Source organism: Parasteatoda tepidariorum, chromosome 11 (genome assembly GCF_982258835.1).
Source record: "Parasteatoda tepidariorum strain Cologne lab strain chromosome 11, Ptep-v5.0, whole genome shotgun sequence".
NCBI classification, from domain to species: Eukaryota; Metazoa; Arthropoda; class Arachnida; order Araneae; family Theridiidae; genus Parasteatoda; species Parasteatoda tepidariorum.
In genome coordinates this window covers 34,769,320-34,795,630 of record NC_141765.1, presented here as the reverse complement: position 1 = coordinate 34,795,630, position 26,311 = coordinate 34,769,320, and the positions used below count along the sequence as shown (strand labels likewise).

The window sequence follows — 26,311 nt, the reverse complement described above, 5'->3', positions numbered from 1 at the left end:
TAGCCCTCTGACTGCCCCAAAAAAATAAACCTTGTTTTGAAAGTTACCAGGAGAAGAGTTAAAGAAAAAAGTTCAAGGCAGCTTGTCAAAGGGAATTATTTTTTTTAAATAAATTGTTTGTCAAATGGAATTTATTGTAATTGTACTATAAATTGTAAAAGCATTACAACTTACTTATTGGTGATATCCCAATTTTAAATCGATCAAGTTATTAGACAGCTAAATGTTATAAAAAATAAACTTTAAGTATTAAAAGAATCTTTAAATTAGCAACCAAAGAAAATTTTTTAAAAAAAAGCTGACTTAGAAAAGCGTACAACCAGTTCACGCATTCTACAAATTTATTCTTATTGAAATCATATTGCATCATTACTCGGACATTTTTAAATCCCATGATTGTTCGTTTCTGAGAGTAAAGATTTTAAGGTTTACTTTCAGCTGAAAAGAATAGAAAAATAAAGTTTTGAAAAAGAAGAAGAAAAAAATTTTTACCTATTTAATTCTGCTTTAAAAAATTCATATTTTAATTTCTAAATCAAAACTATCTTTGATACATAATTCAAAACATATTCATAACTATCTATGCACTTTTAAGTAGATTATTTGAATTTTTGGCATGATTTCAGTCATCCAGGTCATGATTTCAGTTTTCAAAATCTGTAGCAAAGTTTTTTAGTCCCAAAAAATACTTCTAGCAAAATCAGAGTTCATACAATCATTTTTTAAAGCGATATTGCAATACATTATGTGATGCAGAGAATTTAACATAATTATTGCTGTGTGACTTTTTGCCGTAAAACTATCACTGAACTGTAAATATTAAATATTTATACTCGTATACAAGTTTAAGTGCTCATGTGTGACTCTGCATGCACCAGTAGTAATAATATTGAATTTTATATAAGGTATTTAAAATAAAGAGATTTTGAAATCTAGAGATTTTAAATGTGAAAACTGCTGAGCTGGAAATAAGACAACTGTCGAGAAAATGATTTTGATTTACTGCATAGTCATGTAATGAGCCTGTCAAAATGTGATTTATCAAATTTGAAATTCATTTGTCATAGTAACATATTAAAAATATCGTTTCTTAAAAAACTATGTAAAATAGAAGATCAAAACTTAGGTGTCAAAATGAGATTGTATTAAAATATCAGAATTTAAATGAACCTTTGAGAATGCCCTAAAAATAACTGCCAAAGAAGCAATAAAACATTTTGTGGATTAACGATTCAATAGACGTGAATCATGCATGTCATAAAGGGATTGCTCAAATTCGAATTTTGGGTGTCGCAATATCATTGTGTTAAAAATACCAAAGTTTTAAAAATTACGTGGAGATGGCCGAAAAAGACTTAATAAATGTCAAAAAATTATCGTAAAACAATGATGATTTACAATTGAATCGTCATTAATTGAGAACATCAAGAAGTTATAATTTGGATTTGAAATTAGTGTGTTGTGAAAACATAGTACTAAAAATATCGAAATTTGATAAATCTTTCATAGGTAATAACTCTCCTCTTTAGATTAATTTTAGATAGGGACAGTAATTACAAAACTATAGGTTTCACTTAATAGAGGACAATTTTATTAAAGTCAGTTGTTACAGTTTGTACAAACCAAAAAATTTTCACTTACTTTCAATTTCTTTGAAGATGGATGGACAGTAATTAAACTCAATAAAGTTATACACTGATTTTTACAATGAAATAAAGCTTAGAGACCCTAAAAGCAATGGTTATTGCATTTAAACCATACTATTCTACTGAGAGGAATCTTTTTTGTAATCTGTTGGTTATATTTTACTTAACTAGGATCATATATCTATATTTTCATTGGTATGTTTTGTACTTGGAACAGCGATTGTTCAAAAGTTGAGGACGCATGCAAAATTTCATGTCGAACTAAACATACAAATTTATCTAGGAATATTGATTATGTACATTAAAGTACTATTCAAACATACTATTTCAAAATGTAAACTCATTTATATCTAACGCTTTTATAACATAGTAAATGAATTAAAAAGTTCAGAAATGTGTATTGGATATATGGGACATTAAGGACATTTCATCTTTATTTTATTTTTGAAAAGTGTAATTTAAATACAAAATGTTTTTTACTCCCTATTTTAGTCCCTTTTTTCAGCAAATCATTAAATAATGAAAATAAATATTTTCTTTTAGGAAGCAAAAGTTAACTCATTGAAAATATAACCCTAATGTCTTTTTTCCCCCTTGAAGGTACAGCATTGCTAAATGATCCTACTGTATCATCAAAAAGCTTTTTAAGAGCAAAAAAATAAAAATAAATTATTTTGAAAAAAATGGGGGGGGGGGATTTTTCACCCTTTTCCAAGAGCAGAGTGAGGTTTCTAGAAAATATAAGAGAACATGAATAGGCTTTGACACTAAACATACCATAATCTGTCAAAAAGCTGGTAATTGTGCATTGTATTGTATTGTAAAGTGTTGGTATGTTTAGTTTTAAAAAGATTTATTTCTTTAATTATTATAAAATTGCAAAAATTTTTGCCTCATCTCAAGAGAATATTCTATGTCTACTTTTTCATCGGGTTGTTGCTACTTATTTTATTTATTTAATTTAAAATAAAAATTATTTAAGCATTCTCCAAACTAATAAATATTAGCTACATTTAAATAAAATGAAAGCATGCCATATTAATTGCACCTATATTTACCCACTCTGCTCTTCAAATTATTCCTTTTTGGAAATGTGTAATCAGTACATATTTTTTTTATTACTATTCTTGTTTCTGAATTGTAATTTTCACTTATTCTATTAAACCTTATTATATTCAGATCTTTAGTTTGAAAATATATCTAGTTTACTGTAATATATAAACGAAAGTGGGGGGAAAGAACTAGTTCTAAACTAATAATCCAGTTAACATGCAAAATATCTCCAAATTGCTGAACTACAAAATCGGAACAAGAAAAGAAAAAAGGCAGGTCTTCACTAGTAATTTAGTTAATAGGCAAAATACATTAAAATTACTGGTATAAGAAAAGTAGCTCTAAATGATTAAATAATTTAGTTAATATTTAATATTAAAGTGCAAAATGTATCCAAGTCACAAAAATGAGATAAATAAGAAAACCTAATTGTAATGTAATAATTCAGTTAAAATGCAAAATACATCCTCATTGCTAAAAAAAAAAAAAGAAGGGGGAAGGGAAAAAAAGTATTTCTAAATAATTAATTCAGTTAAATTTGAAAACATATCCTAATCACAGAAATTTGAGGATGGGTGAAAAAAGTGCATTTCTATTATAATAAATTTAATTGAAATACAAAATTTATCCAAATCACACAAAAATAAATAAACAAAGGAAACAGTTTTTAAACTATTACTTCAGTTGAAATGCAAAATACATCCCAATGGCAAAAGTAAAAATTTTTTAAACAAAATTTAAACAATTCAGTTAAAATGGAACACTTTTCTTTATCAAATCACTGAAGTACAAGTAAAAGGGGGGGAAAAAATTATTATCTTTAAATAATTCAGTGCATAATTCATCCAAATCACTGAAATAAAGTTCTTTACTATTCACAGTTCTTAACTATTGATTCAGTTTAAAAGCAAAAGGCATAAAGATAGATGAAGTACAAAAATAAAATAAAAGGGAGGGGGGAACAAGTTTTGAAATTAATTAATAAATCGGATAAAATCTAATATATATATATATATATATTAAAAGTGAAATAAAAACACAGTGACAAACTAAGGGACAATCATTTGACCCTAAACTGCATTTAATAAAGTATCAACTGATATGACTGACAATAACCAAACCCTTCTTTGCCTCAACCATTTGTAAACTCAGCGAACGAAAGTTGGAAATAATTCCAGGCTATTTTATGGATTTCATTATTATTTATTTTTCATTTTCTTGATAGAGCTGGGTATTCTTTCTCATAAATAAATAGTTTTTCCGAAATGCAGTTTTAATAATGATCCTTTTAGACAAGTTTTTATCTCAGTTCATTTAATACGTAGAATAAAATTACATGAGAGAAAGAAATTAATAAATTTGAGTTATGAAATTTTAATAAATTGTAAATTTAGCTTATTAAATAGAAATTGTAAAAATATTCTAAAAATGCTACATATATTTGCATTTTTTATTTTAAATGCATAATTTATGTGCAATTTAATTTCAAAACTTTTATTTTTAAAATGTAACAAATTTAATTGTTAGGGTCAGTTCCACCTACACCAATCAGGCTTGCTTACTGCTAAAAGGTTTAATACTTAACTGTCTTTTTTTTTTTTTCATTTATCTGAATTATATCTATTTGTTTTATTTTGTATCTTCTCTATCCGCATTTGTTTCATTTTTATTTATTCATATTTCATTTCTAAGTGGAAGATGTTTTCTTAGGTATTTCTCTATCTTACATTAATGCAGAAAATAATAAGCTTAAATGTATGAGGATCTTGATCCCTGTTTTAGGGGGCTGTTCAGTTCAGGACAAGACTGGTGATGAGGGAAAGAAAATAAGAGGAATAAAAGTTGAAAAAGAATGAAAAAAATTCCGAAAATATGGAATGTTTGCGCATTTTGAAATTGGTTTTTAAGAGTGTGTAAATTTCTCGTGCTAACAATTTTCAAATGCGAGAAAAGAAAAAAAATACGAGAGTTTCTCACTTTCTCGCACTGTAGTGAAAACACTATATATATTCCATACCCACTCTTTTGAAAATATTTGTGTATACCTTTGATTAGTTATCATTCCATTTTATTACAGTTCAATAATAAAACCTAATCCTTTTAAGTTTGCATCATTCTTTTTTATTTTAATGAAGTAGACAATATTTTTTTAAAGTGCAAACATTTGTAAACTCAGAAACAATTGTATTATCATTTGACATTCAAATAAAAAGTTTAATTTACAAATTATCTGTTTTAAATATCCAATTTAAATATCCAATCTTAACTGTGACTCCTTAGTAGATTTTAGGATGCTGTCTTGCTAACATTTTACTTATTTTATTTCAAGTTTAAGTTATCACCTGCGGACGCTGAACAATTAGAAAGGGACCAAAGTGAAGATAATCAGCGTAGACTGTTAGAAAGTTTTGCAAGAGATCTACCTGTTGCTTGTCGTACTATGAATGGATGTGAGTTACCTATTCAAATATTTTATGTTGGTTACGAAATAAGTTATTGAAACTGTGAAATGAGATATCTTCTGGTTGACATAAAAAAGATCATATTTTTTTTATCATTCTAGTCAATTTCTTTTAATCGAAACTAAATTTCTTTCAATTAGATTTTTGGAATGTATATATAAATTTTTTAAAACATTTTTGCATATTTCAGTTCAAATCCATAAAAATTAGTGCAAGTCTGCCAAAGTTAGCATAAGAAAAATCAAATCCCGCAAAGCATCCAGTAAATTTTTGTTCAAGGAATTTGAATCTACATTTATAAAGCCTAGTATCCTCCGATTTTGAAGGATTTTGTCTAAAACCTGCTAAAATAATCTTTTTTTTTTGAAAATTTTAATGTGTGTTCATGAAATAAAAAGCGTGCATAAGTTTGTGCATGAAATTAACTTCCTTTTTTTTAATCTTTAATGACTTGATCTACTATATTTTAAAGTCATGCATGCTCCCTCTTTTAGAAACAAGGCTATAAGAAGAAAAAGATATGTTTATTTAATTGCTAGTAATATAAAGAAAATGTTTCTTTTTTATTAATATACTTGTAAAAAAAATTTTAGAAGCACAAGTTTGTTAAACAATATTTTAATTTTAAGTGGAAGATAATTATGTAAAAGAAAACTTGTATTAAGACTTCGTAAAAGATATTGCTCCAATATTACAAAATATTGTTTTTTACTTTAAGGAAATTTGCTCATAAAACTGGTTATTTATAATTTTTTTTTATTATAATAATTATTTATTTTTAGTATATCATTAATACTGATACTTTTGAACAGTGTTTCAAAATTTAAAAAAATGACATCATCCAGTTAGGTAATAGTGTTTTTTATGTTTTAGCTATCAGATATTGTGAAAAGTGTCATAATATAAAACCTGATCGTGCTCATCATTGTTCAGTTTGTGGAGTGTAAGTTACTTTTTCTTACTATTTTAAAACAATATGTAATTTTAAAATGTGCTCATGATTATGTATTTTAGAGCTTTAGAAACAAAAAGATTTTGTTTCTGTTCATTAAGATGCTGTTCTTGGTGGGAATAATAGCAATGAATATAATTATTGTGTTGGAATGTTTTCCATGGCTCGTGTCGATTTTTAGGACTCTGACTTACCAAAAACACCTATTTGATATTAACCACCTTATGAAGTATGAACTAGAACAAGGGGTCTACCGGTCATGAAAAAGTCACAAATTTGAAAAAGGGTCATGAAAGTCTCAATTTTTTAAACTAAGTCACAAAATTTTTTCTTCGTAAGCGTGTCATGGTGACATCACATTAATAATATTTATGTTTGAAAATTTACACAGACTGCCGAAAAACAATAAATAAGCTATCAAAAGACATGATCGCAAAACGCTGTAGATTTATGATGAAATCCACATCAAACTGAGTGATTAATACCTCGTATTGAAAATTCATGTGTCATAATAACATTGTATTAAAAGCATTAACATTTGAAAACCTGTGTAGAAATGAGTGAAAAATCGATAACTACTGAAAATAGCAGGAATGTACTATAGAATTGTTGTGAACCGAGCTCATCAGAAAGTCTTTGAAATTTTCTCAATCACTCAAATTTGAAATTTTCTTATCAAATTAAAATGCCGGATTTTGTTTAATTTTTTTAAAAAAGAAAAAACTTGGAAATGGCTTTAAAAAACTAATATAACCAGCAAACTACATACATTTGGGATGGAGTAGTCCAATCCTGTCAAAAAAGATAACTTAAATGCAAAATTTTCATATTGTAATACTGTCAAAATTTAATAAACCATGTGGAAATGGCCTATGATGTGTGGGGAACATATTGCATCGAAAAGTTTTAAATCAAATTCAAAATTCGTGTCTCATAATAACATCAGAATAAGAAAGCTCTCAGAAAATTATTAGAAGTAATTATCAAAATTGTAGAAAGCTTGGAGAAACTGATTGATAGTAGTAAAAAAAAAAGACGAATTTGCAATAGAATCTCCACAAATCACGTGAATTCAAAATTCGTGTGCCATAATAACACCTTATTAAAAATATCCATATTTGACTAACTACATAAAAATATTTGAAGAACAATCTAAAAATCATGTAGATTTCCGAGGAAACTGGCGAAATAGACCTTTTTAATTAATTTTTTTACTATATCGGGCACATAATCGCAATCCAAGAGCTAATAGGTGGTGTTTTCTGCAGAACTTCCTCAAACATTTTGAAGAAGCAGAAAGTGCTTAATGAGCAGACTATTTTGAAAAACAATAACAGTGTAAATACTAAATTGAATGAAACTTAATGTTCTGTGTGTGTTTTTGCAGACCCTAAGTAAATATGATAAAACCGTAAGTGACAAACAGTAGGAAAATTAGAAACTGTTTTGAGGTCAAGGATTTATTTATATTTTCTGGGACCTGGTAAGCACCTTGTTGAATGTACACAGCTCCTTCAGAAGAAAACAATCATTATGGTTTAAAATAAATTTTATGTTTGAAATCCATTACTGAAGAGTTAAGGGTGCTCTGATTGCGCAGTCAGTTTAAGTGTCACTCTTACTGCTAGGGCTTGTGAGTGCAATCCTGGCAGCCGACGAAACAAGTTTGATGTGTATATACATATCAAGGTGCAAGTTAAACTTCCTGTGGCTGATTTCCTCAAATCCCTTGAAGTCCTCTAGTTGGTTGTGGATGTTAGGAGAGAGCGATACCAGCTCAGGTACTGCCCTGATTGCCTGACCAGGGTCAAACCAGGTTTTTATCATACCCATTAAAAGATTAAACCTTGAAAAAAAGGACTTGGTGCTTATCCAGGTTTGGGTGCAAGGAAATTTTTTGTCAGTTAATTCAAAATATGAATGTTTAATGAAAGAATCGTCCTACTATTAAGTTAGTCATCACGCATAATCCATCCAATTTATTTTTCATGCAAATTAAAAAAATTGAGGTTTACCACTGAGTAAATATTATAGATTTTTTCTTCTTTTCGTCAAGATATCAATTTCAAAAATATATTACCACTGAAGCATATAGACAAAAGAGAAGGATACTATTTACATTCTCAAACCAGAATTATGGAGAGAATGTGTTAATTCTTGGCTTCTTGGTAATGCCACATCTGTCAATAATGATTATCAATAATTATAGGTGTGAACCAATTAAATTGGTTGCACCATAAAGAGCGATAGATAAAAGAATTATATCTCCCATATATTTTGTGGTGGCAAAATCACCCAGTCACTTTATGTAGTTATAAAAAAAAATTAAAGGCATTAAGTATTCAACATTTTTCTCCTAAGCCATTTTATCAAGTGTTGCAGAGAATATCTATCTTTCATTTCCTTTTTCTCTTTATAAATTAATGTAAAAAACATATTGCTTCTGAAAAATATGTAAATTATTTTAATAACTTGCATATTTTCAAAAGAGCACTAACAGAACATTATGGTGGAACCTTTATTACTATTAAGGTCAAATACATATTAATTCCAACTTTTAATTAGCATGTGTGATTAGATAAACTATTTAAAGATAGTTTCAACTTATGAAAATATTAGGTTATGGTTTTTTAGTACTTTGTATAAATAAGCCTAAAGTGCTTGAAAAGTTTATCTAAAACTTTAAAAAAAAATTATAAATTTTTAAAATTACAATTTGAAAGCTTGCTTATTATATGCATGTATTATATAAATTTGTTTTAATCGAAAACTATTATAGCATGTATTTACCGCATCTTTAAAATACCCTGTACTTTCTAGATTTTATAAGTTTTTAAAAATTATTCTCATTTTCTTTATAAAGTCATCTTTTTTGTGTCTTTTTTTCTTTGATGTAAACTCAGTTTGATAAACATTTCCCTTTAATTCTTAAAGGTGTGTCTTAAAGATGGATCATCATTGCCCTTGGTAAAATACGAATTTCTTTTAATTTTCAAACATTAATTTTAAACAATGCAATAACATTATTTATCATATTTTATTTTATTTTTTAGGGTTAATAACTGTGTTTCATTTACAAATTACAAATTTTTTATTTTGTTCCTGGGATATGCGTTGCTGTATTGTCTATTTATTGCTGCTTCTTCTTTGCAATACTTCATTCAATTTTGGACTGTAAGTTTTGATTTTATAATAACTATCTTTCTTTATTATTGTGTATACTTTATATTTGCCTGTGGGTGGTTGTGGGTAAAAATATAGAAATTTTGTGTTTGACTTGACTGTTGATTCAAGTCATAAGTAGAGTTTGTTTCAATTTTTAATTACTTTTTTAATAGCAAACTATGTCTTCAACTAATTTGGATGTGCCATTTATGAACAATTCTGTCAATAATAGTGACATATGGAGAATTAGAAACAATTTTGTAAAAGTATAAAGACGCTGATATAGTTACTGACATAAAGATAAGGAAACTGAAGTAGTTGCATCACATTCAACAAATGAACACTAACAGAGTCAAAACGTGGCATTCAATCGCCTTGCTCCTTAGTGGCAGACCGTCCGTTCACCTAAACTAGTGTAATTAAAAGCCTCAAATGTGTACCCACAGAATGTTACAAACTCTGCCTGCTTCAGACGTGCCAACTCTCCCGCATTTTGCGGGAGTCTCCCGAATTTTGAGTTATTCTCCCGCCCTCCGGAATTGATTAAAAAAACTCCCGAATTTTACTGCAATCGACGTCCAAACTCAAAATTACCTAATTTTTCCGCGATTGCGGAAGTTTTGTTTTTCTTTCAGGGTGAATTCTATCCCCTCTTTTCGAACTACCACTGCCTGAGGCGTAGCTGCAAGTGCTTTATTTTTCCCTCCTCTTCAACGTTACCCCTCTTTAACACTCCTACTTCACCCGCCCCCTTACACTGGGATTCGTAGGAATCTTCGTGTGGAGTTGAATGCGATGACGTCACATGACAATATCGAGTGACGTCCGTACAGGAGTGGGGAAACTCGTACTCTCGATTGTTATAATTGATATTGTATCTTTCTGTTTTTATAGTTTTTAATTCGTTTTTTACCACGGTTGGCAACAAACTTGTAAACTAGCAACGTGATATCCATTATTCGCTTAGTCTTCGCATATTAAAATTTTTTTTTTCAAGGATGTCTAAGTAGAAACGGAAGTATGCAACCAATTTCAAAAAATCATGTGCCAATGACTTTAGCAAGACTTAATTGCGAAGAGCTAAATCTGCAACTCTTTTTTTATGCATACAGTAGAGAACCATTTATGCGGTATCCAGATAATCCGGGAAAAAGTTTCGCTCGTTTCTCCCGCCATTTTGAACTAAAACGATATGGAAAAAAAAGTGGAAATTGGATTCATCCTTGAAGGTGAGTAGAGGAAAATGTGACAAAGGGGAGAATTTTTTTCCCCGTTTACCCAGAGAAACGTCATTTCTTCCGCGACCTTGAAAATTTTAGATCTTTATTTTCTCCTTTAGGCCGTCAATCGAACTCAGAGGAGTGGCATGCTGATTTCGTGTTCTGTTTGATTTACGAGGGGGTGGGGAAAATGCATTGCACATGCATATCAGTAAACAGAAGATGAAAGAGAAAAATATATTTATCTATTTGACATTGATTTTGAATAAATTCTGATTCTTTGGAAGTGCGGTACCATTCGCAAGTTTTTCTTGATGTGGAATCGCACCTGCTCTAATTAAAAGTAGTGTTTTTATAAAAAAAAAAAATAAAAGGAAAATTATTTATTAATTTAAACATACAATTAATTTATGAAGTAGATTGCAGTTTTGTTTTTCTGATTCCACTACGTTTGATTTTTTTTCTTCCTTTTCCTGATAAATTTCGCACTCAATAAATTATTTTTATTCCTAAATTTTATCATTAGGTTTTTTTTTTTTTTTTTTTATAAATTCCATTGATCTTGCCTTGTTCCAGGTTTTAATATTCATGCTAGTGCCGTTTTTTAACTATCGTTTCGGTTCGATAATTTTCAAGTGTTGTTTTTATTTAGATTAATGTTTTCCTTTTAAGCTTGTTTTTCTTGTCTAAACTTGCGAATTTTTTTATTCTTTTAAATGTTATTTTTCTACAATTTTTTTCCTTTTTCGATTTAGGAGTGCTCTTCTTTTTTCTCTAACTTTAAAATGTGTTTACACTTTTTCCTTGTAATTTGGGCTTGATAAAACATCGATTAACGACACTTTTTGGTCGATCCAGAAAACCGGGAAATTAAGACATCCGGGATGGCGATGCTCCCGAGCATCCCGGATAATTGATTCTCTATTGTACAGACATTAGTATTATTATACATTAGTATTGAATTGGTTTTTTAAAATAAAATAGTTCTTCAATTTGTTTATTTTTTAAAAGTTTTTGTTCATTTTTATTACAGTGTTAAGGGTTTTTGAATAATGTTTTATTAAGGAAATGGTATTTATTTTTTAAATAAAGAGTATCTACCTAATATAAATTTGTTTGTAAATCTGTGTTTAATTATTTAATTTCTATTTAATATTTTTCCACAATTTGTGCTCTATTAGTGTGTAAAATTCCTTGCATTCTTATATTTAATAAATTTTTTACTTAAAATTCCTTAGAAGTGTCAAATATTGCATACCGTGCGCCTTTTTTTTATCCCTCCTGAAATCTCCTGAATTCTTGTTAAGGAAACTCCTGAATGTTAATTTTGCTAGGTTGGCACGTCTGCTGCTTAAACTAAAATTTTAAACCCTCGCCCCTGGAATAAGAAATTATCTGACCACACTCTCCTCTTATTCCCTGAAAATGCAAACATACATACACAAAATTGAAAATCCCTTGCATAAACCTTACCAAAAGACTAGAGTAAAGCAAGTAGATCAACTTAGTACAGAGAGCTAACAATTCATGAGAAAGTTAAAAGTCGTAAAAATCATTTGAGTTCATGACCTCCAATGTAAACAATAAAACCCTTGAAAATTTCTATCCTAACTCAAACAAGGATATAGGTTAACCTCAAAAACCCAAAATTTAGACCCATTAAGATAGGGGTGTACAACCTTTTAGAATAAAGGGCCACTTGCACAGCAGGTTGACTAACGAAGGGCCACACATGTATTTGGATATGTTAACAGCAAATGTAGTAATATTTATTTAAACACTAGTGTTCTATTTTTTTATCAATAAACTTAGTAATATATTTGTAGAAAATTAAAGGTGTTCAATTATTAAAATTCATTAAAAGATAAAAAAACTAATAATTTAAGGCAAAAAAAAATTGCCATTTTTATCATATCAAAAATAGATTCATCAAAATAAATAAATAAACAGTGGAGAAAAGAAGTGCTTTTTTTTTATCAATTTTGCAATACAGAAATTCATTTTAAAAATAAATTCTAATTAAAAAACTGCAATGTTCATAGAATGAAAGTAGGAAAAAGTTTGGTGCATAATTAAGTAATATAAATGTTAAATTCCAAACGTAACAGAGGGGAAATCACACAAATATTTTATTCTAAAAAATATATTAAATATTTTTGAAAACAAAAATTCTACTAGAATATGATACTTTAGGGTTTAATGTTTAATTAATTGGCATAAAATAATAAAAGAGCCTCATAGTTAAATTGCAAGTTAATTAAAAGTACTTGTAACAGAGGAAACAAATGAAATCCCCTATTTTTGACATGCAGTGTTATTTATGCTAAATTCTGTGATTTAGACCATCCTAAATTTAGACCCTGTAACTTTTTTTAAAATTATCACATTTCAAGGTAAAATAAATTATTATAAGATTTTTAAAATTGCAAACACATTTTTTTAAGTCAAAATAATGCATTATAACAGAGAGTACATGGAATGTAACAGAGGGGAGGTCTTACAAATTTGACAAAAAGTTAAAATGAAATATCACTATTATAAGTTACTCTTCGGTTATTTAAAGTTGGAGTTGGCAGCACTGCTATGATTGAAAACCGTGCTACATCTTTGTAGTTATATTTGAAAGATTTTATTTTACCAGACCGTGTTTAAAAAAAGCTGGTGTATTGTTTGTTTCTTTCCCAATTTCGGTTATTTCGGCAACAAAATTAGCGACTAAATTTTTTCCTTGAGCTTTTTACAGTTACAAAACTATCTATTACACGGCATTTATGAAATAAAAAGTCAATTGAACCATTGTCGCAAGTCGCTATATTTAGTAATTCTATGTAGTTATTAGGCTAACAAGTATGATTTTAATAGTAAATTCACATTTTCGTGAATAGCACATACACATTTTATATGATGTTTTATCTACACATAAAATATGGATGGGTCATAGTGCAGCAAACTTAGATTTGCCAATTTTTATGTTTGGATGCATCTGCTTTGTTACTTGATTAAATTCCATCAAGATGCACATTTGGCTTCGTGGACTTTCTATCCATTTTCTTTGACAATCATACACTCAGCTCTACCAGAAGTCTGGTAAGAAAGTTTATTAGATGAGTAGAAATTTATTACAAGCCTTTTTTGTTTCATCAGAAACTGAATTACTAAGCTATTTCTTTTGTTTTGGTAGTAAGGTTACAGAGTATGCGGAGAACAGCATAATGTTTTCTTAGAGATACATATAATGCATGGTTCAGGCATGAAAGTTTTCAGCTTTTACTCTGAATTCAACTTTTTCAAAGCTTTTTAAGCTCCATACATTTATTAATTTCATAATGTTTGATTGCGTTTATGTAGAATTCAGCTTTTTTTGCTAACTGGTATTTTCATCTCTGATGGTTGGCTTTTTTAGTACATTTCCCCAATGCCTAAAGAATACTATAAAGAAAATATTCTACCTCAATTTCTACTGCTTGTATCAGTGCATTTTTATTTTTCCTATATCTTAATTTTTTTTTTTCAATTTATCTATTTTTCTGTTAAGTTTTTTTTTCTTTCAAAATACTTCTGTTATCATAAATTTTTGTTTCATATTCTTTATCTTTCTTCTCACAAATATCTTTAATTATCTGAGAGGATATAGAACATTCTAGTTCTATATTCTCTCATTCTTTCAGCTGCTGTTTTCCCCATACTGATTACTCACTTAAAAAACTTTTAACTATAAACTAAGCAAATGTCAAATAAAAATTGCACAGCTTTATATAAAAAGTGTGCTCTAATAGTGGAGGAACTAATTGAAACTTATTGAATCAGGATGACAGTTCCTTAATGGTCAACTTATCAATTTTGCGTAACTGAGGGGAGATTTAGTTTTGACCTCTCTATTATAGGAGAAACGTTAAAATTTTTAATTTTTTTTTCTCTAAAAATATAACATAACATGATTGTACTAATGGACTTCATTGTAAAAACCAAATATTAAGTAAAAAGGTTTTTTGTGTAATGATAAAATAAACTTCGGAGAATAATTGTAACAGAGGGGACAAACATATATTTGAGATAATTTTTGACTTAAACAATAAGAAAAAAAAAATTTTTTTTAACGGTAATCACTGCATAATTAGACTCAGGAACAATTTATTTTAAAATATAAATCAAACTATATGTAAAATCGTAATATTTTTATTAACCTATTCTTCTTTAAAAGAGACAGTTTTTTTGGTAAAATAAGTCAAAATCATAAAGCCTTACTATTCATGATAAATTTTACTATACTAATGCATAACTCTAAAGAATAACATTTAAATTTATAAATTACAACGAATGTCCTTCAAAATGATACCAAATACAAGGATATTGCTCAAACTTTAAAAATTCACTACAGTTGGCATGGAATTCACCAAATTCAAATTAAATACTTTAATTGAACAAAATTCATAAGTTTTGAACAAAAGCCTAAAATAAAAGCAAAACTGTTATTGTTCAAAATAAAATCCAATTCTTATTTGGTAATGTACTTTATTATTTATTTTTATTGATTATTCGATTTTTTTTATATAGTAAACGTTTTCTTTTTTTAATTAAGAAAGATCACTTGATTAACAAAAAATTGAAATCAAAACTACAAACAGTGAGCAGTTTAAAAATTCATGTTTTTCGCCTCTTTATGAATTTATCAGGTTCCAAAAACATTGCATTTATATTAGGGATGTAACGAGTATTTGGCCCTTTCGTCAAAAATTCAGTTGGTCGAAGGATCAGCCAAATATTTAGCAGAATATTTTTTAGAAAAGTATTTTTTTTTTTTTTTGAATTTGTATAGATATGATAAGGAGTAATATAAAATCGTATTTTTAACTATATAGTATTATTTATTATGAGATATAGTTTTTACACAAATTTCTTAAATTTTAAAATCCATGTTTCTGCACATAGCTAGCAAATTTATCATATAGAAGGCAAATGGAAAAACTAAATTTGAAGAATTGAAATTAGATTAGTTTACATTGAACCACAAGTTTTGGCTTTTTGTTAAAATGTATATATATGTATTCAGATAAGTAAATTTCGTCATTTTTTCGATTCTTTTAATTCTAAGAATTTAGACGGATTTTTTTTTTTTTTTTTTTCATTTTTGCTGGTTTCATTATAACACAACCTTTTTAACAGAATGTCTCATACTATTAATTTATTATCACTTTTTCCCTGTACTAAAATATGAATAACCAGTAACATAGAACTGTGATTTTCAGTATTAAAAGTTTTGTTTTAGGAAGTAAGAAAAATATTTTTTTTTCTGTTTTTCTTTTTAATTAACTTTTCCTTTTACAAGCACTTTTTTAATGAACATTACTAATTAACTATTTTATAGCGATTTTTTTCTTCAAAAAATATGGCAATATGAAACATTTAAACTGAGATTTTCAGCATAAAATTTTCATTAAAAGAAATTAAGAACGTTTTTTGTTTTCATTTCTATCTCTCTTTCTTTTTTTCTTTTTAAGAAAAATTCTTTTGTATAGTCGTTTTTATTATAACGCGGCAATTTTCAAGAGCATTTCTGTTACACTTAATTCTTTTTTCTTTACTCTTTCTGGTAATTTTGAGGCTTTAGGAAAGTTAAAAAATCCGTTAAATAAGAATAATAAATTAAAAAATGAAAACAAAAATTCTAATTTAAAGCAATTTCTTAAAAATCAAAACATATTGAGAAATTTGCGGAAAAAAAGAGGACAAATTCGCCCCAATTTGCGCCGCAACAGACCTGCAGCCCTAATCATGAGAGAAAATGAGAAATGTTATCTTCGTTAAATCGGATGACCAATTTTGTAATATCGGTATTTTTAATTCATTGTTTCTATATAGATTCATTTAGTGATTCTTAAAATATTCGTTGCATTGAAATTATTGCTATTTTGGAATTTAACTGTATATTTTCTTTGATCTAAATAATGTCTGGTGAGCTAAGCGTTATACTTATCTGAATTTAAATTTATTCTCCATTTTTTTTTTTAATTGAATATATTCTTCAATCATTAACAAAATAACTAATGAAGAGTTGAATATAATTAGTTACTATTTAAATAAAAATTAGTGTGAAAAATTGATTGTGTCAAAACGTGATGACTTAAAAGTGCGATTAAAAATTGCCATTTTTTAAAATTTTTTTATTGTGTTTAGAAGCTCTCGCGGGCCGCACTTCAGTAGTCGAAGGGCCGCATTTGGCACGCGGGCCGCAGGTTGTGCACCCCTACATTAAGAAAATGAAATAGCAAAACCCAAAACAATGTCTACAAATCAAAAGAAAATCATGAAAAACCTGAGTTTGGAAAATTTATCTATCAACTCGAGCTTACCCAGTATAGCTTAAACCTTTAAATCTCCGAAATCACCAAAAGCAAGTCTATGCAACCACTACTCACGGACTTAAAAAAAATGTAAGTTAACCTACCTGGCTCACTAGGTTTATAGTGTTTGATGTACCACACTTACAATTAAAACAGGAGTTTGCCAAAAATATGATTTTATTGCCTGTTTTTATCTAAAAGTGATAAAAGAACAAGGAACCAATACTTAACACAAATATAGGTGAGTGTTACCATAATACTTCAGTGACACTGAGAGCTCATTTGCACAGCTATACTACATCTCTAGTAAGTTCAAAAGCCCTAATAGTTCTTTTACGCTACTTGACTGTACATCACTCTCGTGGCACATTCACTATCCATGATGTAGTCACAATAACCACTATTTGAGCAGACATGGCATTCTCAAAACAGTGCAGCAGTCAACGGCAGAGAGTTCGGCAAGGCTGTCAGATTTTAACCAAGCTCCTGTATATATAATTCAGCACAATTCAAGTTGTCTTTCAGCCTTCACCTGTGCAAATTAAGCTCTTAACAAACCAAGCAGGAATAAGTAGTGAGATGGCTCTTCCTTTCTCATACATGGAGGACATTGACAGAAGGGGCAGTAGGTACAAGTCCCCCTCAATAATTGAACATTAATCTTCCTATGGGTATTTAATATATTTAAGAATATAAATTTGGGCCCCTGCACTGAGGGGACTCATCAACCAACAAATCCTGTCTATATCTTGCTGCTAACATATGACGCAGCATTCGATCACGATACATTCATACATTGATATCATGAATTAATTTTCTTACTTTTTAAGAAAATGAATGTATAATAATTTTCAAACTTGTATTAGAATTTTACAAATTTACCTTGTAGCTTTTATCAGTTTTTATAAGTACTGGATTAACAATATTTCTTTGTTAAAAAATATGTTCAGTATATATGTTTGGTATTGTTAAAGATATTATCGGTAAATTTTATGTCATAAGTCTGAGCCATCACTGCTCCTTATAAGTTGATTTTTTTATGTATATCCGGCGTTGAACAGCAAACCCAATTTTGGGTTTACAACTACTAATGTTCAACTCCGTAGCCTTGTAAATTTGAACCAATCCAGAAGACAAGAAAACTTCTGGATCAGTACCCCCAGAGGTATTGATTTGTTATGGGAATATGGAGGAATTTGCAACTCAACAGATTTGACGTGCATCAGTCACCATTTACTGCACGGGCAGTCTTTGGTCGGCTGGGATCGAACTCTTGGACATGTGCCCTACCAGCCAGGCTATCCCAACCCCTTATAAGTTGATTAGTGTCATTATGATGGTATGATTCTCATTACAATGCTAATGTAGATGGAAAACCGAATTTTTTCACTTAACTGTTCTTAATTTTCGCATATCTAAAAAATGCTGAATCCTCTTTATTCTAGATGGTTCACCTTTATTATTTATGCATTCAAAATATTTATTTTTCTTTTTTTTCTAGAACAACCTTGAAGGTCCTGGAAGATTTCATATATTGTTCATCTTTTTTGTATCAGTGATGTTTGCTGTTAGTTTAATATCTCTGTTTTGTTATCATTGCTATCTTGTATCAGTGAACAGATCCACGTTAGGTGAGTTTAAATTTTATCAATTGAAAGTTTATCTCTGTGGGTACTCACTGTTAAACTTTTGTTCTAAGCTTAAAAGCAGCTTAAATTAAATTTGTTGTAAAATTGAAGTTATTAATGTGAACCGATATTTGCTAAGCCTAGTTTTTGTTACTTTATTTAAACACAGTTAGGAATGAATAAAGAAGCAAATTCATTTTAAAATGAAAATATATTTAAAGCATTTTCTCTGAAAGGGAAGGATATTTTATTTAAAAATAAAATGTTAGACTTCAAAATCACGCAAATTTTCTCCTATATATATGTATATATATATAGAGAGAGAGAGAACTATGGCTGTCTTGAACTGTCAATAAAAGTGTTTTTAACAACAACAAAAAACTCATTATCTATGATTTTCTTTACACTAATTTAGATAATTCCTAACGAATTTGGAATAAAAATGAATTTTTTTTTTCAAGGTCTGATCTGATGTTTCGTACTTCTGATAAAACTTCTGTTTTTTTTTTTTTTTTTTTTTTTTTTTTCAAATAAGACTTATGTTATTTAATATTTTTTTTCTCTTAGAGTCATTTCGGCATCCAATTTTTAGAACTGGCCCTGAAAAAGATGGTTTTAGTTTGGGAAGACGTGCCAACTTTACTGAAATATTTGGTGAAGAAAAATCAAAATGGTTTCTACCTGTGCATTCCAGGTATGCTTTATATATTAAAATATTATAATTAGGTGGGTAATAAAATTTCAGTCATTGATAAAAGCCTATTTGTTATGATTGGTTTAAACATTAATTTAAAAATGAAATGTAATCAGACCTAATAATTACATTTCATTTAATTTTGTTCATGTCCTTAGAGTAGTATAGTGCTCATTGCAGAAAATATTACACTAATGTAGTCAGAAAACTGGGGGTTTTCCTCTTAACGATCCGTAATTTTTGATATGAAATAAATTTATGATAGAAAACGGTTTGAAATATTTTGAGAAGGTCATTGGTGTGATATTGATGGACTTGCAGAAATATTTTAGCTTTCCAAGCTGTACACCTTGTTTTTCTTATCATCCATTGTGTTCTATTAGAAATACATAACATAATTAAAATTAAAAGTTCCATGAATGCTGAGTTTTCCCCATTAACTTAAATGTATATTTTTGTGTGTCACTGTCAACTTTTTTTTACTGATCACTTGGCATATGATGGTGGTCAAAATAATGTTATTTTTGATTTAAAGAAAACGTCAATTTCTTGCAGAAGTATGTTAAGCTAAACATTTTATTATTATTTGGTTTAGTTTACTATAATCTTGTGATATGTTTTAACATTTTCGACAGTATGACTTGAATGATATTGATCATTAAATTTGGCTAACTAAGTGGATGGAGATTCTAAATTTAAGTGAAAAAATTATTTTTAAAGCTTTTCGGTTGGCAATGATTATTTCTTGTTGACTAGCTTCCAATTGGCAAAATTTATATATTTCTAACGTTTTAAATATGCTGGTGAAAGCAAAGTTTTCAGAGAGTACTCATTGGTTCTTTTATGCCAGATGCATTTTTAACTTTCTATCTTTCCAAAAGAAAAACTGAAAGGTTATCACAAAGTACCTTCATCCTCTGAAATTTAAAATACTTGGCTAAAAAATTAAAGTTATGTAGTTAAAAAAGATTGAAAAAGGTTTTTTTTCCTGAAAAATCTCAATTTTTTTTTTCAATAATGTTTTGTTAATACATATTTAGAAATTTAAATTGAAATTACTAGATTTTGGTTGGCTATGTTAATTCTAAAATAAAAGGAATGTCCAAAATTTCTGACGTATTTGCACCAAAATTTAGTATTGCTTTGCTGTTATATTGGGACAAAACATATGCTATTATTTTATTCATAAATCAAGAAGCCTATGGTGATTATTGCTACTGAATTCTAGAAAAGAAATTCAGAAATGATGACAAGGGGTTGAAATTGCAAATTTTTAAACTTTGTAGTCAGTAAAAAGGTACTTATATCAATGGAAGGCAAATAATTTTCACTAAAGAATGGTACATTCATTAGTGTGGAAAAGTAAATATAATAGAAGTGATATAATAGTAAATTAAATATATATTACATAGAGAGAGAAAGGTAGAAATTCAATCTTGTATTTTAGTATTAATACTTCAAGTTTGAAAATATAAGGAGTGAATTTTTTTCTTTTCTTTTTATTGTAATTCAACATTAGAGAATGATGTGTACTATTCATCGCATTTTTTGACCCACTAATAGGGAAAATTTATATTCTAATGCTGTTTAATTTCTTTATCAGAGTTTGTTTATTGTTATTATCATTCATTATGAAATTGAGAGGATCATTACAAACTAATGACTATCTCCAGTGATTAAATATGCTTACTTATTCCAAGACCTCATTACGGCTGATGGTGCCTTTTCCTAGTGTCAATACAACTTGTTTCTTGCTGTGTTTAAATAGCTGATGGTTTATTTGTATCACCTACAGTTACTTTAATAGATTTCATAAAGTTTCTATTGGGTTATTAATTAAGTGTTCACATTTCTATTATATTTGTTTCATTGTTACTTGTGTTACTCTATTAAGTACATACTTTTGTGATGCAGATGAAATATTTGAGTTATATATATATATATATATATATAATATATATATATATATATATATATATATATATATATATATATACAGTGGAAAGTCGCGTATCCGGAATCGGCGGGACTTTCCGACGTCCGGATAATCGATTTTTCCGTATAATAGACCCCCAAGGTAAACAGAGATTAAAATGATCTGAATCTAAGAAGCAGAAATTAAATAACATTATTTTTCGGGCAATAATGTTTTAGTATTAGAATGATATCTAATCAATCATAAACAAAATATTTAAAAAATAATAATTATTGCTATTATAAAAATAAATATAGGAAACTAAAAAAATTTACAGTTATGAAAATATTAATTGCTCTCTCCGCCATTTTGAACTGGAACGTTTCAAGCAAGAAGGGGAAATTCCCGTCATTCATTCATTAAGGTGGGTAGGTGAAGAAGCAAAATTCATTTCCTTCTTACTTGTCATTCAAGTTGAAGGGAGGGAAGTGACAAGTTCTTATTTTCTCTCCTGTCATTGGCTATCAATCAAGCATAAAGGCGTGGCATGCTGATTAGGTTCTCTTTATTTTTTCTTGTGTGACTAAAGGGGATTCCCCCTCCACTTTAACGTTTGCTGTGTTTACCCTTTTTCACAGTACTTCTTTCCCTAACACTTTGTCAAAAAGGTTCCAGGAAATGCCTCTTTTACTAGCCAGCTGCACAGGAAAGAAGGGGGGAGGGGACTCAATTGTGCTCTTTTGAAAACAAATCTCCCCCCCCCCTTTCCTGCATTCCAGAGGAGGAGCGTTACTAACGGTACGGTCTTGGTAGATCTTCTGTTCTCTTTTCTGTTGAATTATGGGTTTAATGCATAGATCACTAGAAGCTAAGAAAGGAAAAAACCTGTCAAAATAATTTTTTTTTTTTTTTAAGAGAGTGGGGAAGATGAAGAAATGTTTGTTTATTTTGATTGTTAAAAAGTGTCCGGGAAATTGACCCTTCCGGAAAAGGGACGTCCGGATATGGGACGTTACACTGTATATATATATATATATATAATTATTTTTCTTTGTAATATTTGTGAAAAAGTCATGTTTTAGAACCTAAAGTTATTAATCTAATGAGTCTGGTAAAGTATGTTGATCTAATGTTAATAGTGGATATCTTACAACTCTTTGAGAAAAATAAAATATTTGCTGAATTGGTATAGAAAGGGCTTAAAACAATAATTCAAATTTGCTCTTGCTACAAGTAAGTTACTTACTTATTTTGTTATTATAGATAGTGTTGATTTAAACTTAAATATTTATCTATTGTATTAATAAATATTTTATAACTTTTAAAATATTCAATACTTAGCATCCATTCAATAATTAAATTTTAAAAATACTTTAATAAAAAGTCCATTTTTGTTGTACTATGGTCGTTACTTTTTTTTTATAAATTGTGTTTATCTATAATTAATTTTAGATGTAAAAACCATATGGGTGGATTTTAATGCATGGATTGAATGTTGGATTTTAACACAGACAACCTTACATGGAATATCTCTAAATATTTGATCCATTACTCTCTGTTAAATTGCTGGTGCAGATTTTATTCCAAAGTATAATCTATTAATAATAAAGTTTCAGATATATTCTAGTTTAATATGTTGTCATTTAGTTCCATACGTAAATATACTTATAAAAAGTCAATTTTAGAAAATGCATTATACAATCTGCAATTATTTTAAAAATATCCTCAACACCTAGTTGAAGATAACATTTACCAATAGATTGACAGTTATTACAAAATCTCCACAATTTTTTTTTCTAAATCAATAGGTTTAAGAACTGGTACTATTGTGGTAGCACACTGACTATTCATTTTACATGAGACTAATGTGCATGAAACAAGTCTAGATTTCTTTAATTTAGGTTTAATGTTTTCTTTTAATATAACCTTAGTTTTAAAAATTTTAACTATTTTTTTCAATTTCATCAGCATATTCAGTTAATATAGGTAATGTTCAATAGAAGTTTTATAATTTTAACTCTCTTTCACAATTTAAAATTTTTTTTATGACAATTTAGTTTAAAATCTTTTAACCAGTCTAAACTAAATGATAAATCACACAAATAAAGACTCTTATCACACAAATATAGACCTTTATAATTAATTATACTTTTGATTTTATACTGAGACTTTTTTTTCCAGAGTTTAACTGGTCAAAATCAATAACAAATCGCATCTTTAATTTCATTTCTCGAGTTAATTTTCTTAGGTAAGCTTTGTAACACAGTTGATATAGAAGCTTCATTAGCTAATTGCATTTTAACCATTTTACTGTCTATTTTTACATTCAACATATTTAATCTGTGGTAATTTAAAAATTTATTTTAGTCTCATCCTCAACATGCAAAAATATTTTTAAAATCACTTTTAAGTTTAGTTCTACAATCATTTTTCATCTGATTTCAAATGACATTTTTCATTTCATTTCAAATAACCCTTTCAGTATGTTTTATATTTATTGGGACATTTATTCATATCAAATCATTTATTTGCTAGATAAGAAACCCTATAACATTAATAATTTCTTCAAGGTTTAGGGAAGAAGCATGTTGCATATCTGAATTTTTCTTAATTTTGTTTTCATATTAAGATGATTTTCTTATTGTTAAATTTATGTAATTATTTTCTATATATCATTAAAAGCTATCTCCATGGCTTGAGTTATCTTAATTGCAATTTCACACAAAATTTTTTGGACAATAGTCCAAAAAATGTTCTGTGAGATTGCTCTTTTAATTACACCATAACATAATCCTTTAAAGAGCCAATAGTTTTGACAGTAGTAAAACTTACACTTTACCATAAAAGTTAGGCACTTTCTTTCCTTCTGGCATATCCATAGCTTTCAGATTCATTCCCTATCTATCCACATTCCAATGTTACTATTTTACCCTGTAACTGACCTAAAAGTTATCATAACTTGGTATGGTAACTGTCACAAGCTTTTCAAACTGAAATTTATTGATCATTTTCCCTTATTAATGAAATTTTCTTAATTTGTAAACTTGATTACTTTTTATTTGATATCCATCCTGTCTTACTGCCATTGTGTAGTGTCGTCTAGTGTTAGAAATAAATGCACTCAAGCAGCCAGTTTTCTGGACTGTTCTCAGTACACAAGCAACCAGAATCCTGTTACTCTGCTTTAATTAGAGTATTATTTGTGTTTATTTAATTTAAGTCTACATATTTTAAATTGAGATTTTTTAAAAAAATTAAAGAAACAAATTATCTTATAAAAATATATTCTGTAAAGTATTTCCATCATATAAATTACACTGTTGGTTGAAATTGCTTATGATTGGGAAAACTTAAAAAGCTTCAAAATTCAATGATTAGGTGAAACACCTAAAAGTATTTCTTGCAATTGAAGCTGTCAGAGATAAAGAAAGCAATAACAAAAGTGACGAGGGGCAACAACAAAACAATAATTACTTAAAGCTGGTGTAAGTAATTTTTTCTTTCTTTTAGTCTTTTATGGCAAAAATTTAAAGTTCCTTTGTTAGGAAAACGAGAGAAGCTCTGTGAAAAATGTGCAAAAAACTTCGTCTTTACTTTTCCACAAAAAAATAAGACATATCAGCAACTTACCAAGTTACCCTGAATTATTCAAATTTAATCTTATATATCTTTGGGTAACTAAATTATCCTGCAGAATTCCTTAACCATACTTTCATATATTTACTAATTCTATGTAAGTCACTCAAATTTCTTGTGATAAGTTAATATTTTGCATTTGTGTACTAAAAGTAAAATAGTTGCAAAATTTGTTTGTTAAAAGTGATGATTTTTAAATATTTTCATTACCAAAAACGGAACGCAGAAATTGATAGAATAGTTGTAAAGTTTTGCTCAATTCTATAACTATTGTGTCACATAACGCATAAATATAATTAAGAATTAAATATGATATTTTTTATTAATAATTAATAGTTTTTTGATAATTTTTTTTTTTTGGTTTTCATTTCTGTTAACTTAAATTTAGCTCAAAATTATTAACTTCTATTAATACTTTCTAAGAGCAATTCATGTTATTTTTGAGTAAAGAGCCACCAAATATTTCAGCAGATCAAAGTTGGAGCTTTTTACACGAAAATTCGATTACTATAGGTATTGTTAAATTATATTACAGGGATATTTTTGCCACTAATTTTTTTTTTTCATTGCTGTTTGAAAAAAAAATTAATGAATTGAATAATTAATTTTTATTTACTATTCAACAACTTGGGAAGTGTTATGTTATCTGGTCCTCTAGTTCTCCAGATATAATATTGATCAATTTAGAAAATATCATTTCACATTTTAGCATGTAAAATTCAATTTTTGTTTTTAAATTATTACATTAAAGTGCCCTTAAAATAAAATTTTTAAGATTAACTATCTAAGAATTTCTTTCAAAGAAGTAATGGGTTGGATAATAATTTTTAAGACCTAGTGAATAAATGCTAACCGTAACATGTTACTTTTAATATAAATATACTTGAAGTATTTTTTTAATAAAACTATTGAAATTTCCATTGAGGTAAATCCTTTTTCAGAAATTATTCTGATTCTCTTTAAAAATTTTAATAGCTGCAATGCTCATATTACATTTTATTTTTAGTAACTTGCAAATATCACATAGTTTTTAATGGTTTTATCTTCTGTGTAATGGGAATGTGTAGACTAAAAAAGATGAAATCTAGATATACATATAAGTACGTAAATATTTAAAAACTTTTATTTATTAAGGTAAGAATATTAAACTATGTATTTAAACAGGTTATTTCTTAACTGCTATCATTAGAATAAATTTTAATATCCTTGTCAAAAATTAAATAAAAAAAGCAGAGCTCAAAAAACCGCCCGTCCTCGGCAGTCAAAAATTCCTCGCGGACAACAAATTTCTCGAATCCAACATCGGCGCGGACGGCCATTTTCCCGTTAATGTTCGTGATACATTTTCAATTTTTGTTATCTTACAAGAGTTTAGCGCCTCACTTCACCCTCTGATCTAGAAATACAGCAACATACTGATCATGGTGGAATTGATGTTTTATCAGTCTGGGAGTATTGCAGCTGTTGAAAAAGGTTTTTCAGCAATGAACTTACAAAAAAAACACATTACGTACTGGTCTTAAGCAAGAAGCGTTAAATGCAATTATGAACATCTACCTAAATGGAAAACCCCTTTCAGATTTCTCTGCAGAAACCTCT

General features: G+C 28.2%; 1 protein-coding gene across 7 annotated transcripts in view; it reads left to right on the top strand.

The window, feature by feature from the left end:
• Nucleotides 1-26,311, top strand: part of LOC107450094 (palmitoyltransferase ZDHHC2) — a 77,176-nt gene that overhangs the window by 9,617 nt on the left and 41,248 nt on the right. For all 7 annotated transcript variants that reach the window (XM_087154741.1, XM_087154742.1, XM_087154740.1 and 4 more), the window contains exons 4-9: nt 5,029-5,149; nt 6,035-6,104; nt 9,048-9,080; nt 9,167-9,287; nt 18,341-18,470; nt 19,035-19,161. In XM_087154741.1, coding sequence (XP_087010867.1) covers nt 5,029-5,149; nt 6,035-6,104; nt 9,048-9,080; nt 9,167-9,287; nt 18,341-18,470; nt 19,035-19,161 — 602 coding nt within the window. The remainder of the gene's footprint in view (nt 1-5,028; nt 5,150-6,034; nt 6,105-9,047; nt 9,081-9,166; nt 9,288-18,340; nt 18,471-19,034; nt 19,162-26,311) is intronic.